At 32.7% G+C, this 17,858-nt stretch overlaps 1 protein-coding gene across 2 annotated transcripts; it reads left to right on the forward strand.

The window, feature by feature from the left end:
- The first annotated feature begins 668 nt into the window (after window positions 1-668).
- LOC130452890 (THAP domain-containing protein 5-like) lies at window positions 669-7,248 on the forward strand. Of its 2 annotated transcripts, none has more exons than XM_056792391.1 (3): window positions 669-1,032; window positions 6,451-6,615; window positions 6,689-7,248. In XM_056792391.1, exons 1-3 carry the CDS (start codon window positions 962-964, stop codon window positions 7,041-7,043), a joined length of 591 nt encoding a protein of 196 aa, XP_056648369.1. In that variant the 5' UTR covers window positions 669-961; the 3' UTR covers window positions 7,044-7,248. The 2 variants fall into 2 exon arrangements, with proteins under 2 accessions (XP_056648369.1, XP_056648368.1); XM_056792390.1 differs by having other exon boundaries at window positions 669-939.
- The last annotated feature ends 10,610 nt before the right edge of the window (window positions 7,249-17,858 follow it).

The raw sequence follows: 17,858 nt of genomic DNA on the forward strand, positions 1-17,858 counted from the left end.
ACGTGGGATGACGCGAGCTGTTAATAATTTGTCTAATAGAGAACAAATAATGCAGATCACGCTTTAAAACCACCACGTTGGAAGGGCTCCATAAAACAAAAAGTTTAGTTTTAAATAGTGGCAGAATGAATAAATGAATGAATAGAATTCTGCAGTAAAGTATCCCCAAAAAAATGATTCAGATCCAGACTGAATAAATTTATTTTATGAGATCTATTTTTTACATCATTTATATACCATTTCTTTGTAAAGTATTTTTAATTTTATTTTATATTACAGCTTTAATTAATTTAATTAGACACTTTGTTAATATTTCTGTTAAAGTAGGTAAATAAATAAATTATTACTCTCACGATTTTCTTACTACGGACCTGACGATTTCAGCTTCTACATATAATATGTGATACTACTATATGGGAAAAAAGTCCCTACGTTACGGTGCCAACAATACTCATTTTCTTTCTCGTTCGAGACATTTTATCTATACTGCGCATGCTTCATGCGCGCAAGAGATGCTCAGAACTAAGTAAAGTGCTTGGAGGAGAGAGAGAGTGATACACTATTTATTTCACTTAGTCGGAACACTTTCCACTTAAGCGTATTGTCCATGTAGAATTATTACATATATGAGTTTCTAACCATCTGGCATCCCTGTTGGGCAGTTGTTTAGTCGCTATGCACCTATTGGCAGGGAACGGAGTACATAGTGGGGAGAACTAAATCGATCACAGCGCTCGATGTTGTTAAAACATCGTCAAATCATGCTCGCAATGTAAATAAACACGTGAAAATATAATGGAAAATGGTTCATAATAGTTGTTGTGTTGTTGAGTGCAAAAATACAGGTAGAAACAGTAAGTGTAAGTTTTATAGATTTCCAGTAGCCAAGTGGAAAATAGATAAAAGAAATAAATGGATAAATGCAGTGAGGAGAAAAAAGTGAGTAGTGCACAGTATAAAGATGAGTATTATGGTACGCCATTTTGTATCCTTTGGCAAGCAGAAACGGAGCAATAATCAGTATAAAACGAGGTTGGTATAAGACAAGTGTCTACAACAAGAAACAGGACGTTCTACTTCCATTACACCCTAAGGGCTGAATCAGAGGTTACGAAATGGACGTGCGACATGACTACAGCAGAACGGAGAGAGCCAATCAGCATTTGGGCGCATCACTTGTTACGCGATTGGCCCACTATGTTCAAATGGAGCGGCTTAAATGTGGGGCGAAAACTTTTAGGTGAAAAAGTTATTGAAATAATTTTTGAATGAAAATCAATCACAGTTATAATAAAAAATACTGTGAATTATTTTTTAACAATTATTTTTCAATCAAATTAGATATATTGGAAATAATTTTATTGTGATTGTTTATTTTGATATAATTTTGACGTTCCATTCTTGCTATCATGTGAAAATAGTGGACACAACACATTCGTCACTCCCACTGCGTCAAAAACAAAATTTAGAAAACAATAAAATCAAAAATAACATAAGTTAGAATCCTATTGGAAAGAAAAAATAATAAAGAGTAATCTTTTGAAATTGTATTTATATCCTCATGAAAATATCAATTTCACGGAAGACTCATATCATTTTATGAGTTATACTTATTATTTAATTCCGAAGTAAGATTGAGGATTTATTATCAGCTCTACACCAACATCAAAATACAAACTGAATGATGTGATAATTGGCACTTCATCACGCATACGTTCTGGACGCGCGCTAGTTGCGGAATTTAGTGACGCCAGCGTCAATGTGCTGATTGGTTCTCACCGCTCCGCAATAGTCGTGACTCATGTCCATTTCGCACCGTCTGAATTAGCCCTAACAATACAACCAGAAATATTAACTGGACTTAATATGACCATCGAGGTCAATTTATAAACTTTTTTCCTCGTGCCCGCGTTGGCGCCCTCGGTCGCGTTAAACATAAATTAAACAGTAGAGTTTATAAATCTAGTGATTAAAGTTTCAATCACTAGTGTTAATATATCCAACTCTAATCACGTGATTATCGTTGGATTTATAAACTCTACGTTCGTGCCTGCGCTGACGTTCTCATTGGCGTTTATAAATCACACTTCGGAATCTGTTTAATTTATGTTGTATTTATGCGCAAGCGTAAAAGTTTATAAATTGAACTCAATGGTCATATTAAGTCCAGTTAATATTTTTTCAATCTCTTAAAATGATATATTACTCCGTTGTAATTTTTTGGATCCGTTTCTAATGTGCTTTTAATTTTTGTTAAACTTATAAAGCCACATTATTCATTATTAGCCTCCCACCACTCGCAGTGGGTAGTTCAGTTGGGAAAGTTGGGAAAGTTGGAAATTTTTAGGCGAGTTAGGAAATTTAGGATAGGTAAAAAATTACTCGTGTAATCGTGTAACGATACACATCCACTTTGTCCTTCTAGGTTCACTATTTTCTTCAATACTAATAAAAGATGCTAAAAGAAAATTACATTGTGTCATGTCTAGTTTTTTGATAAATTCAATGCTTATAATAACTTCTGCAACCTGATTTTTTCTAAATACGGTGTAAGAAATCCATAAGAAGTAAACCATGCCCTTTTCTAAATAAGTAAAATCTGTCTATCTTAAATACTTACTACTATCTTAAATATCTTCTCTGAATTGCTTGATGAACGGATGAACCCATTGTCCATTGTGATACTTACAAGCCAGATTTATGTTTTTATACATATTTTTCGGTCTATAATATCTAATGCTAAAGCTAAAAACACCTTATTTGATAACGTGGAATACGGTATTCTTATTCCGCTATTTCAAATAAGCCAGGTGATCAATACAAACAAATATTACAAATAAAAATATATGGCTTTGAAATTGCAGGACACTGTAATCTTTCGAAAACCCGACTGCAAGAAAGAGACACTCAAAACTATCAATATCTCATATAATGCAATTTTAGATCTTTTATTCGAATAGAAAAACGATTTTGATATGGATACCAAAACAAGAGCCAAAGTTCTTGCATTGTATAAGAAGGTCACTTCCTTTGACCTCCTCATGTGTATAACATTTTTAAAAAATATATTTTTTAAAGTACATATTTTAACAGAAACTCTCGAAAAGGAAGACCTCTATATATCTAGTAGATGTGGCTATGATAACAAAGTCTGTGATAGATACTTTAAGACAAATCAGGGAAAATAGTGAAGAAATTAATAACTTAATTCAGAGCACAATCACACGTGCTTCAAATATTGATCATGATCCAGAAAGCGATTTTATAAAACACCATAGAAGGCGGATAATTCCTAAAAAAATAGATGTAAATAAAGACAATGCAACAGAATTTGACATTCAGTCATTTTGTAGAAAAGAGTTTTGTGCCCTATTGGACGTCCTCATTAAATTTTTATTTGAAAATGTATAGGAGGTCACGAACAATGTTGTCGGCTTTTTTAACATTTTCAATTTTCCACTGGACAAAAAAAACCTAAATGATTAAAACAACGATCTATTAAAATTGTGTCCCATTTCTGCAAGACCAGATGAAAGTGTCTTGAAAGGAGAACTAGAAATATTTTTTCACCTTTGCAAAAATTAATCGGATGGTGTAAAGTCCATGCGAGCAGTTTTAAATATAGCACTTAAATTTAAAACTGTTCTGAAATCTACCACGACTATTTGCAAACTAGTATTCACTACTGGCTATTCAACAGCAACCAATGAGACAAAATTTAACCAACTCAAGTTCGTAAAAAATGCCTGCAGGATGATTCTAAAGGAAATGGCTGCAAGATGGGTCAAATTAAAAGAGACAAATTCACATTAAAGTTTAATTTTAATTGACCTAGTCTTATGAAAATTGGATTCTCGGGTTTTTAGGCCGTCGTTGCTGGTTTACTTTAGTACTCGACTGTAAACCGAGCAACAGTCAACATCTCTCTTGAAAATGCCAGGCACTGGACCAGGCGAAACAAAACAAAATGAAAACCTGACCCAAAAAGTTGAAGCGGAGAAATATATTAACTCAATAGAAAAAAAATTAATCGGACTCAACATGATCATTGTTTATGTCAATCACCAAGATAAAAGCTTTCTTAGGATGGTGACATGCTGGCTGTAATTTGTACGTCACAAAATTGAATTGTGTGGGATTAATAGAAGTACACTTTCCCATTTCTTGTGGAATAGCTCTAAGGAGAAATAAGTCAAATCAATTAAACACCTTCCTGGAAAAACGTTGTCAAATGAATAATCAAATAGTGAAATAACATTTAATTAACGTAGGCATATAGCTGGTAAGTGGTGGGTCAAGTGGGCAAGTTTGCTTATTAATGGAATATATTAAGATAAACAGAAAAAAGCTATGTGACAAGGAAAGAACAAGAAAAACCTGAAAAACAAGGACCGTTGCTGCCAAGTGGTAAAATGTTGTATGTGATTCAGTGGCGGATTTACCAGCAGGCTGAGTAGGCTGGAGCCTAGGGCGGCAAATTTAGTTCATAAATTTTTTATTTCGGTTTACATATTTAAAAAAAAATTATTATACACACACATAATACGAATTTCGAAAATTGGAGAGAAATTAAAATATTTAAGAAAAATCGAAATATTCTCATATACAATGCTAATTAATGAATATTTCAACATCTCTGCATGAACAATTCCTAAACGCTTTACTAATTGTACATTAATGATTATGAAATTTTAGAATATCGCAATAGCGATTCGATATTTTAATCGAAATTTAGTAATTTTTACATATATTCTTCACTGATAACTGCTATAATGTTTTCTCCGTGTACCTAATAATTGTGAGATCTGCTTACCCAATTCAATCTTGATATAATATCGATGGTCTAATCATGATTGCTGCAGCATGTTTGCAACTTGTCAAATTCAATTTCAGAAAATAATTTCTTTATGCGTAAAAAATACTGACTAAAATTGACTAATTTTTATTAAATAAAAAACTAGTTCAATATCTTATAATATTCAATATCAATATCTTTTCATGTTGCTACAGGAAATCTACGTTTTTTTTGTGAACTCCACACAACGCTGGCAAAAATTAATGACTGAAATCGGAAAAGGAAAAAGTGTTAAAAGGGCAAATCTGACACGTTGGTCAGCTAGAGAGGATGTATGTAAAAGTTTAAAAGAATCTTGGCACGATGTTCTTAAAACTTTGCAATCAATCAACGATGACTGTACCGAAAAGCCTGTAACGCGACAGGAAGTGGCGGGAATACTTTTGAATTCAGAAAAACTGGAAACGGCGGTAATGGTTGTTGTATGGGATGTTTTTTGGAGAGAATAAACAAGAGAGATGAAAAAAAGACAACCAAAAAGAAAAAAAAGATTTGATGAGACACCAGATGGAGATATTGGAATAGCTGCGAGTGATTACTTCAGGGTTAATCCGTTTCTCGTTGTCATAGATAGACTCATATCCGAGTTAGCAAAACGGCAAGAGGCTTATCAAGGATTTAATGAAAAATTTTCATTTCTTACCAAAATGAATGAGTTGTTACCATCAGTTCTGACGAAAAAGCCAGTTTTTTAGAAAAAATGTATCCTAATGATTTAAAAACAGACTTAGTTCAGGAATTACTACAGTTTCAAAGCTACCTTTCGTCTGAAAGAATTTCAATAAAACCAATTTCTGGATCATTAATAAGTCGGTCTGTGGTTAATTTTGTCCCATTTGTTTATCAATATATTTTTCACAATTGTAATATGAATATTTGTATATAAAGAAACCATATCTAACGAAAGAAATTACTTATTCGCTAGAAATTTTAATATTGTTAATTGTTTCTTTATAATCCCATATGTTTTTGATATAGTATTTGTTTTGATATAAAATTTGTTTCAAAATATTTTTCAAATAATTAGATAATGGGGTGAGAGGAGTTTGAATTCTTGAAACAATCGATCTAAGGGGGAATGTCAGGTTTGTGCAGTTTTGGTAAATCATATATTTTAGGGGAGAAGGCATTGTGAATTTTCGATTTTTTTACGTTTACGATGGCGAAACAAAAAGTTGTTCTTCCCAAGATCGAATTAGATATGGAAATAAAATGAAAGACTATTTAGAAAAAAAAATAATAAAAAAAACTAATTTTATATATATGAATGGGGTCAATAAACTATCTATCTATATAATCGGAGGACACGAAATGGCGGATGAGAATACCTACGTATTTAGTGCTGTAGTATATTTCTGTATAATGCCAACTCAGAGTAGTGCATGTTCCACTGTAAAATTGATATTTATTTTTTGAATATACCAAGCATTTGCGTTTCAATAAATGTAGTAAATATAATTAAATAAAAAATTAATATCACACATTTATGATAACAAAAGGAATAAAAAGAAATTGTAGGTAATAATTAAAATAAGTTACAGATTAAAGTGATATAATCCAAGTACAATTTGTAATAAATGAAAAATTTATTTCAGTCCTGATGGATCACCATGGATTCCAAAACCAACTGATACCATATGTAGTGATCATTTCGTTGGGGGTCGCAAGGCTGAAGAGGAAACTAGTCCAAGCTACATTCCAACAATATTTCCACTTGTATACAAAAAATCGATAATTGATGAAAAGAAGTCAATAAGCAGGTATGAAATTAAAACCTCTATTTCTATTAAAATGGTGTATATTAATAAAAAGGACAATTAAAATCTTTTTCAGGCATAAACGTTTCTTAAATCGAAGATTAGCTAAAAATCAAATTGCTGCAGTGACCACTGACGCTGAAGTAATTCCACTGAGTACTGATATCATTGTGAATTCTATTAATGGTGTGTTAATAGATCAATGTAAACAAACTGATAAGTGTTGCCAAGTCGATTTTCTCCCCAATTCCGATCCTGCTGGAAAAACATTTATTTGCAATAAATATATGTACGTGAGTTGTAACAGAAGTGATGCTGAGATTCAAACAGAAATAATAGAGGCAAAAGGTAAAATTATTATCAATCCGAAGAAGTGCACGGACAAAGAGTGTAATACTCCAATTAGATATTCTACTACCCAATCAAGTTGAACGTCGGATAATATTTTTCTAGGCTTTCGATGAATTTTTTGAGAATTTATTGATGATATCATATATATTTGTAACGTTTTTGTGAATTTGCAATTATTTCGAATAAACATACTGAATTACTGGGATTTCAAGAAATTGCGTATAATATCACTAACATTTACTGTTTTTTACTATTGTTTCAGTTAAAAATAAAGTATTATGTAAACATTATTATGTTTTATTGAAATATATCGGAATACCATGGAAATAAGGAAGGTAGGGAAAGCGCATAAGTGAGTTTATGTGCGCGTTAATTGCGGTAAAAGTTATCAGCGTAACTCGTCAAGTCCAGTCTCTTGAAGACAAATCCGTACCTGCATTAAGTAAAATTATACCGGGATACACTTTTCATACACCACTCCGATCCGACTCAGGTCTCTTTCTCCTCCAAAGAACTGATCGGTGCGGGATCGAATGGTGGGATCACACATGTTCTTCACTCTTCCGAGCTCTTTCCGATTTCCATCTCGATCTTTCGTTACTGTCAATTCAATTAAAATCGCGAATGTATCTGTGCGCAAAATGTTCAAAAATTTCAGCAACTGCGGCTTAGTTAGGAGAAACTTTGTTTAGAAGAGGAAACTGGGAACATTCCATAGAGAACAGAGGAAAACGCAGATTTTGGGTGCTTTCTTATTTTCTCATTATTGTCCTGATTTATCGCAGATACGAGTATATAATATAGTAATATACTTTCTATTTAACAAAATTGTTGATCTCATTTTCATGTTAATTGTGTTTCTGCCTTTACTTTGTAAAGGACCACCTAGGATTAGAAAATATACTCTACCCACCATTAGTTCAACAATAAACTATTAATGTTTCACCTTGGCATCTAAAATTATAAAAAAATTGTTAAATCTCTTAACCGTGAAAGTAATGCTTTCCAATATCTTAAAAATAAGTTTTGAAAAGATTGATGATAAACGACAATGCAATACTACAAAAAATGTTATCGGAACTATGAAACACTTGTGGAAGATATGATTGAAGCTTTTCGCTTTATGGGGTGTAAAATGACTCACAAAATACATGTCCTGGACTCACATTTGAATTTTTCACCTGTAGATATCGATTTTAGAATAAGAAGTAGTTCCAATTCACATTTTTAAAATTAAAAAATGAAGCGCTGATGAAAATGAGAGACTTCCGTAGCCTTCCCACTAAAACGCCGTCTTCTGACATCTCCGTCCAACCAGGGATTATTGTGATATTACTTCTGGTTGGTGGGTGTATCTGTGTATGATGTTCCATTTTTTACGTTTCTATTATGATATCGTCATACCAGGCAGCTCTCTACATTATTTTGCCTAAGAATTTTCTCTGTATAGTAGCAATTAGTTGTCTACATTCTACCTCGTGCAGCATGCACGTGCACGATAATATCAAGATTTATGCTATAGAACCGGAAGTCGGCCATCAAATATTTTAGTTAAAAATATCGTATCCGAAAACCCAAACGTAGAAATTTGCCTGATTTTACTATAAGTATTTTGCCATATACAGTTAGTTTTAATTCGTCGTGGGACACACTGTATAGTCGTGTTTAGCAATTATATAGAGTCGAGTTTGATCATTATACAGGGTCGTTTGTATATTATACAGGATCGTGTTTACCAATTATATAAGGTCCAATTTAATCAATATACAGGGTATTGTTTCTTCGTTATATAAGATCGTTTGTTTATTACACAGAGGCGTAAATTCATTATACAGATTCGTTCGTTCATTATGCAGGGTCGTGGCTCTCAATTATATTGGGTCGAGTTTGATGATTATACAAGGTAATGTTTTTTTGTTATACATAGTCCATTGTTTATGTACTAGAGCAAAACGGGTTTTCCATTATTTCGGATAAAACCTTTATTAAACTAGAAAATATTTTCGTTGTGTTCAAGTCTCACTATAGGTTTTTGAGAACAATATCACCTCGACTACATCATCAGATCATTAATGAGTTAACTTGCGTTTCAAGATTTGTTTATTTCATCTGAAATTTTTGGTGTTATTCCTTAACAAAATTTTGTTGTTGTGTTGAGGAAATGAATAAAAAACTTTTTCGAAAAAAGAAGTAATTTATTATTTTTTGAAGGATAATTATTACCCTGCAAATATAATTTAATATTTCAATGTATTGTTCGAATTTCTAAAAAAAAGTTTTAGATGTCTAGCAAATAAGCTATTGAGTTCAAAATGTCTATATAGACATGTTGTCACACTACGTTTATGTTACACATTAAAAATTTAATAATTTCGACAGGATTATTAATACAATTCCAAAAAATTCAGAAACAATGAACTGTCATTTCAACTAGCATTAAATTTATAGTCAATGCTTAGAGCTAGGTAGGAATATCTGAAATTTTTAGTGATATTCATACTGAACATAATATAATTACAACGATACTTACAATTACACCAATTGGGTGAACAAATAGTAACGTAAAGTCAATGTGAATATATAAAATTAGGAAGGTTATTAACAAGCCCACCAAAAGCGGCCGGCACGTTCAGGTGGGCGGCAAATCGTGTGACTCATCATTAGTTAAGTCATTGGTATTGTTCCCCACCCAACTTACGCAAGAAATTTGTTTGCTAGGAAAATATTCGACCGAATCGTATTAACTTTGTTATCTATTGGCATCCGTTAAAACTGAGATGCAATATCAAATGTAGCCTCCCGGAAGGTTGAACCACCCGCCCTCGCTTGTTAGCGCCCCAAGTATCTAATGTAAAGTAGGACTGGCGAATATAGAGTAATAACCTCTTAGCTTCTTTCTCAGTTGGTAGGTTAGATGCCTAGGTACGCAGTGAATGGAAAAAACTTCCGGGTGCGCAATTTCTATGGCAAAAACGAGCAAACATGGTACAAAGAGAAAAAATACTAGTTTACTAGATGTAATTGTTAGCAAGTTAGAAACGATATTTCAAGAGGATATTGAGGTAGTTTTAATAAGCAAAGCCTTAAATCATGAAACTATGCATGTAACTGGGAAAAAAGATATATGCGTTTTAGAAGAAGAGCCAAGAAGGTCTTACTGAATAGTTGCAGAATGATGCAGAACCCCACAATGACCAATCAAAGTTGATTGATGAGTTCACAGATTATCTCACGGCTGAGCACTTTCAAATGACGTTAGAAGCTAAGTAGGTAGCGAACTCAATGTAGAAACAGACTTCCTACCAATTTGTCTAAAAAACAAATCCACATCCACATAATTTGAATATGAATACATCGGCGAAGTTTTAGTAGACCTCATTCATGTTTCATTCAGTACTAAATCAGTTTCCAACTGTTTGGATACAAGAAAGTCGATAGAATATTTCGCTAGATAACTTATACAAGTTGAATTTTTAAATTTACAATAAACCAAAATAATAAAGGTTTTATCTTCATTGAGCTGTTTTTTCCTATCATACTAAGAAAATATCAATTATCCATTGTTTGATAAACCTCAAAGTAACTCGTCGTAGGGCGGCATAATCGGTATTGCGATGAAAAAGCTAGCAGCAGTTCTGGTTAACAGTTATATATTATCCGAATTTGCTAAGCACAATATTCAATTCAGTAAACTGTGACGTCCTTTAGGTGTTTTTTTTACCGAAAAAGTGTGCGTAAACAGAAAGTAAAGATTGGAAGTATTGGCTTGTTAATTGGTGTTTACAATGTGTTTCGCCTCCTAGGACTGCAGAAACGGATTTATGGATTATATTCCATTTTAGTTGAAATCTTTTGTTCATGAGTCAAAAGTCCTGGAACAAATTTGGCACACACTCAATTGCAAATCAAAATAGTTCCGTAACAGATTGTACTCTGCCGTTTCTCGAAGTAGAAAACAACTACTTTCCTGGCTAATGCCTCGGCAAATTAAAACTCGTTTGAAGAGCGTGATGTCAATCGACCGTTTTGTCGATATTAACACTTCCAATGACTGGCAATTGCAAGAAGAGGTTGTAACTACTTTCAATAACCTTCGTTCGGGCTTTAGACCGAATCTGAAGACAAAAATGCTCTGATGAAACGTAATAACGTCGAAACAAGTCAGTAGTTACAACCTCTCCTTGAAAAACGGCAAAATACATTTTCGAAATATTGAATTTCGAAATTATTTCAGAGGTGAATAGTAGAAATCTTTTATTTTGATACATTTCACACACCTCATTTACTATCGGAATCTGTATTATCGGCGTCTACGCTAGATTACTCTAGGAGGTCTCGTTTCGCCACAAAAAACGAAGAACGGTTTCGTTATTTGTTTGAAAGCTTCTTTTTTTTTTCATTGTTAATGACCTCAACTATGTATTGCCGCCGACCGTTGCCTGTTACTAAATTTGTTCTTGTTTAGCTATAAAGATTCATAATGGGCCCATCCTATTTACTGAAAGACTATGTAAAGTGTTAAGACAAGAAAACTAGGGATCTGTTTGTTTCTCTAAAATTGAATGACGTGCGTCAATGCCGAAGTAGAGGAGGCATATTACCTCATCCGTAGTTGGGAAAGGAGAGCTAGGTGGTATAGTAGATCTTTTGCAACGAAGATGTGAAGGACAAAATTCAAAAAACAAAAAAAAACTTCCGGAGCGGACTCCATGTTCCACCACGACAGCGAGTCTACGCACTGAATCTTGAGCCACGATATTAATTGTTTTAACCATTTAGGTCTCTGCAGAACTTTTTTGATGGAAAGCAATTGGACAATAAATTAGACGTTACCACTAAAATGCCGATGGAATTATGAAACTATCCGATGTGTGGAAAAAGGTGTAACGATGTAGCATAAAAATTATTTCAAATTTGAGTATATACGTTTCGTTTTAATTTGCTGAAATGACAGTTTTTTTATAATTTTTTGTATGAAAACGATTGCTTTCATAATCCTGCAAATTATACACCAATTCGACTATTTATTACTATTAAGTGTATTTGTTCCCTCATTACTAGAGCTATGTACAATTTTATTCTATTACCAACAAAAATTCAATTACATTTAAATGTATGCTAGGGCTAATTGTATTTTTGTACGGTTTTCAGTGATAATAAAAAGTGGGATCAAATAAAAATTGTGACATAAATGAATTGGTACGAGATTCGTTAATTTCCTATAGCAATCCATTTTCAATAAAATCATATTATTTTATTAATTTTAAATTTTATTTTCCAATACAAAAAACAAATTATCGCATAAAACCGCTTGACATGAAGAAAAACAACCAGTAAAAACTTTGCAATATCTCACGAGTAAAAATGAAAAATTAATAAATATTGCACGTTGTTTGACATTATTTAAAGTTCTTACCGTTGCAGTATGAATTCTCAGTAAAACTAATTATTTTTGTTTCTCTTTGGTGGCGAACATAATAAAAGTAGAGGGTAACAAAAATCACGAGACGTAAAGGTTTTCTCAAGTGATCCAATTAATCAGTTGATTTAACATTTAGTTGACTATAAAAATTGTAACAAAAGCAAAAGAAATGGCACGACCCAAACCGATTGAACTGTTTTAGGTTTCGATCATCTAAGCTTCATTTGTGAGTGTAGGAAATCAAGATATGCGAATTGTGTTCGCGGGTCAAATATAGAACCGATTCCGAATTCGTTGGTAACCAATTCAAGATCGCTTTTATACGCGTGCTTGATTACGAACCTATTTATAAATCTAATTTACCGTGAACGATGAATAATCGAACAAAGTTTTAGCTCTCTAACACAGCCCCAGAATTGCTAAAATTCATTCGTAATCAATAATTAACGTAATCGATGTGATCTGCGAACCCGTAAGTGTTATTGAAAATTCAGAACTGGGTTAACGACAAACGATAATTTTAGTTCGGATGCGATTAGTCTGTAAACTTATTCGAAATTGGACACGCGAACGAATGCTATGTTCGTGGGATAAATTTAGAATAGATTTCAAATTAGTTATCACATTTAGAGACGATGATATGCGCATGATTGATTAGAAACTTATTCAAGATGTTGATTTACCGCGTATTATTAGCAACTGAACCGTTCTTTTAGCGCAATATATTACAATTGATTAGTACTTAATAATTAAGTGTTTTCTGAAAATTTATAATTGAGCCAATCGCGAATAACAATAATGAAAGGGCGCATGCAATCGGCTATTAAACAGTTTCGAAATCACATCCGCAAACAATGCCATTGCGTCTTATTTCGCATAGCATGTTGTCTTGCTCCATACCAAGCGGTTGTTATGATAAGAATAAAGTAAAAGCATTATTGCATCATTTATGTATAATACAGGTATCTAATATATTCAATGAAAAATAATAATAATACTTTACAACATCACGCAACAAATACATCTCAATTTTCACAATGTAACAAAATATGAATAAAACCTTTATCAAAATATTAACGAGATAATTGCATGCATTTTATTATAGATTTATTCATTAAATTACGATATTCAGTTAGTAATAACAAGAAATTTCGTATTAAGAGACATACATGTCGGCATCTCAATTTATATAGCAGACTACGTAAGTTCGTAGCATACTCAGCTATTTTTTTCGACTTAGCACTTTTGAACTTCTTATTTGCTTTTTGAAGCTTTGCAAAAAACATGAGAGCCACAATGTACTACAAATCAAAGTGTTTACTGGCGGATTCAAACGAATGCAACAAAGAATATTAACAGATACTAATGGCATTATAATCATGAATAAAGAAGACAAAATCAGACATTGGAAAGCGTATCTTGAAAAATTATTAGAAGAATGAAGAAATAACTTTTACATAGAGAAAGGAATAGAAACCCAACAACAACAAGTCCAAGCAGCAATAATGCAACTAAAAGATTACAAAGTAGCAGGTCCTGATTACGTACAATCACAATTCCTTGAACTTCTTGATACCAAAACGATAGCCCTGATTACATAGGTGCTCAACATATATGATTCTGGAAGAATATCATCAGAATTGTTGAAATCTCAGTTCATTGCACTTACTCACAAATCAGACGCCAAGAAATCTGAAGAAGATTAGTTCTTTGCGCCATGAAGCTCTTTCTCAGATCAATCCACAGAAGAATTTACAAATTACGTGAACGGTATATATCCTCCAGCTTGTTCCGGTTTAGAAATGCTGTTGGTATGACGGAAGCATTGTTATTAGTACAGATCCTGATGCAAAGATGCAGAGACGTAAATTGCGATGTATTTGCATCTTTAGTAGACTATGAAGTAATATTCGATCAAATGAATAATAGAAAAATGATGCAGATATTTAAAAGTGGAAATAATAAGAGAGGTCCTTCCAAGGCTGTATATTATCTCCATTTATCTTGTACTCGGAGCGGGTACTCGGCTAAGCCTTATATGAGGCAGAAAAAGGTGTACTAATAAATGGATCCAGGCTAGACATCAGATATGCAGAATACACCATTGTATTTGATAACAATACAGAAGATTTAGTTACAAAATCTGGGGGTAACGTTAGTGTTAACGGTCACAATGAGTGAATGACTGAATATCAATATTACAAATACTAAACTATATAAACTCTATATTCTATATCAATCAAGTTCCAATAGAAAGAATCAAAACAATAATGATTCCTTGATACTATAATAAAACAACGATTAGATCAACAATCAGGAAATAAGGGCACGCGTCTGAATGGCAAGATCCATTTTTAACCGGATAGGAGCCTTCTTTAAGACTCACAATGTCTATCTTGAAATAAAAATACGAATGCTGTGTTGCTACGTTTTCGCTATTATTTTTTATGGAGTTGAGTCTTGGACCTTGAATGAAGATATTTGCAAAAAATTGGAATCATCCGAAATATAGCTCTATAGACGAATATTCAAGATACCTTGGAACGCCCGGATTACAAATGAAGAAGTCCTCAGAAAAATAAAAAGTGAATGAGAAGTATTAGTAACCATAAAAACTGACAAACTACAATACTACGGCCACATAATGCGAAACGAACCTAGATATGCGTTCCTCCAAGAAGATGAAAATTCTAAGGTTCTTATCCTCAGAAATTGGTTGAATAAAACCTCCTTCCAACTCTTTCACATTGCTGCTGATACAATATATTAGAATAGATTGCTATGATGATGACCAACATTCTTCACTGATAGGCTCCATAAAGAAGTTTTCCATATCAATACTAGATTGTAAATAAAAGTGTTGTACAGTACTTCTAGTTACTCAAAATATATAAAAAAGTCTACGGAAGTTGCCATTGGGATTATTGGAAACTTTCTTTCACGGAACATACTAGTTGAAAATATAATACAGAAGTAGTAGGCAAGCCTTGTTGCCGATTTCTTTAATTTCAATTGCTTTGTCCTTGTGATACGAAGAAGATACTCGCCATCTCTACATTCTGAGCTGCTATAAGTTTTTTTACTGCAAGCCAAAAAGCATCTTTGGGTGTTGAATTCTCACAAATAGAGATGGACATAGATACAATGACAATTGTTGAAGTGGAAATAATAATTTTATCGGAGTTTTGATATCCATTTTGAAGCTATTATCAAGAGCCTCATGTCACTTGGTGTGATTATTCATCCAATAATTTTGGAATCGGAAATTTTGAAAACTAGGTTTTTGAATAGACCTCACCATCTTTTCTTGATAATTGTTTCGAAGTGCAAACAAAAATATCGAGCAATTTCAAATTTCCAACGCGGTTCAACTCATGAACCCAGTACGTTTCCTCCTAATTATCCTTTCTTCACCATTAATTTCATATGCCATTCGATAAATCTGATTCATAGAGGAATACGGATATTTTCTGTTAATTCTTTGTTTACAGCTTTTTTATGTCATGAAATCAAAGTGATTGAACCTATTTGAAACGTTGAGTAGCTAGTAGTCTCCTCATTCCTTCTTACAATTGTGGATTTTAATCATTTATAGCTGCCAGTTATATTAGAACTATTATCATAAGATTATCCATGAGAGTGTTGGATGTCTAAGCTATAAATTTTTCATTTTTTTATGATCCTTTAACAAATGCTTTTACAAATGAAGAAAAACCCAACTTATTTGTTCTGTTTGCGACACATCCTAAATGCAGATGAACATTATTTTGAAATCGATCAAAATGCTTTCTTTAACTATTGAATATATAATAAGATGATGTTTTGTCTTATATGTTCAATATATGTGAAACTTGCCTACATTTTGAATATTCTTATTCAAACTTGGGAGTTGCATTTCGTAGGGAGTGGGAAGTTAAAGAAGTTTACTTGCTCATGCTGATTGTATTATACGAGGAAATTTTTTTAGATATTAGGAGTACACAAAAGAGACACTTAATTGATAGAGATATAATACAGTGTCTTCAATTCTCTGTGTAAATTAGTCGCTCAATATCTTGATTAATACCCTAATGTTTGCCGTACCGAGTTTTCCTATTTGAGCATTTTATTTGGTTATTCTCTTTGAAGTAAGTTGGAATTTCTGGAACGTTGGTGATATTCATACTGAATACATTGTTTACACCACCACTATAGCAACATTCACAATTACACTGTCTGACGTGCCAAGTTATCGGTCTTCTCTTCAGAAATTGAGTGGTGGTGTAAACAGTGTATTCAGTATTCTCTCTGAAGCTTTCTTCAACTATTTAATCTATCTTCAATTGATCCAGAAGAACTAAATATCCAGTAGACATTAAATAGATTGTTTGAAATGAAATACAACCTTGAAAGTTATCTGATGTTCTTAAAATAAGCTATTCTAGGCATGTTCTCCCTGGATCAGGGTAAGCTCAAAGGAATGTATTCAGCTGAAGGTAACAGTGAAATTCACTTGAGTCTATCTAAAAACTATATGTTGCGCTACTTGTTTCTTGACAGTTACGGGGAAAAATATCACTTAATCAGTTTTCATCAGCCTTACATAAGATTGCCTTTTGTATTGACATAGGTTTTGACAAAAATTGATTCCTCATTCAATAACTATGAAAAGAGTCTATCATATAAAATTTAGAGCAGACAAGTGTGTCTCATAAAAAAAACTAAGCCGTACTATCAAGATATTAAAGCGAGTTTAAGGAGTTCAATACATAAATGTTATACTTCACAACCGTTCCAATATTGCTCTAATAAATTTAATTTATGAAATATTACAAGTTTAATTTTGGGAAGACTGTAATCTCGTTTATTTTCTGATAAGTATATTACAAATCAAACTTTCTATGTAGAGTTTTTGTTATTCAATAAAAAATATAGACATTGATTGTTGAATTTTGTTATTTTCAATTTTATATTTTTGCCTGATTTTACGTTACATGTTATCCTATACTATGTTCTCAACAAGTGTGCGGAATTTTGAATTCATGTAATCGTCCAAAAATTTTATACATGCTATCCTGGTGCCCTGACAAGGATAATGGTACGAATTTATAAAATTCGTGTATACATCACCTTTTGACTTACGTTGAGGTATTGAAATTTATTTGATCGTTTAAATGAGATCCAAGAATCCTGGCAAATATAAGTAGTGTATTGTAGTTGGTAACTTGTCCTTAACATGGACCGCGAAGCCGGTTCAGTTTGATTATTTCAATAGAATCGAAAATTTGGTGCATGCGCCTGGTACTAACTTCGTGGGAATAAAGGGGAAACCTTTGATATTCTTTTTTTGTGACTTATTTAGAGCGACGATTTACTTATATTGTTTTTATTGAATCGATTTCTAGGAACCTTTTCATTTGGTCACTTTCTAGAGCCTAATTATCGATTACTTCTTTTTGTATACATAGTCGCTTGTATATCAGTCAGTAAATAA

Source organism: Diorhabda sublineata, chromosome 2, assembly GCF_026230105.1.
Source record: "Diorhabda sublineata isolate icDioSubl1.1 chromosome 2, icDioSubl1.1, whole genome shotgun sequence".
Taxonomy (NCBI): Eukaryota; Metazoa; Arthropoda; class Insecta; order Coleoptera; family Chrysomelidae; genus Diorhabda; species Diorhabda sublineata.

Coding starts and splice junctions, on each gene's coding strand:
- LOC130452890 (XM_056792390.1), top strand. CDS start 803: ATGGTTCATAATAGTTGTTGTGTTGTTGAGTGCAAAAATACAGGTAGA. Junction 940..6,450: donor AATGCAGTGAGGAGAAAAAA/GTGAGTAGTGCA, acceptor AATTTATTTCAG/TCCTGATGGATCACCATGGA. Junction 6,616..6,688: donor GAAAAGAAGTCAATAAGCAG/GTATGAAATTAA, acceptor AATCTTTTTCAG/GCATAAACGTTTCTTAAATC.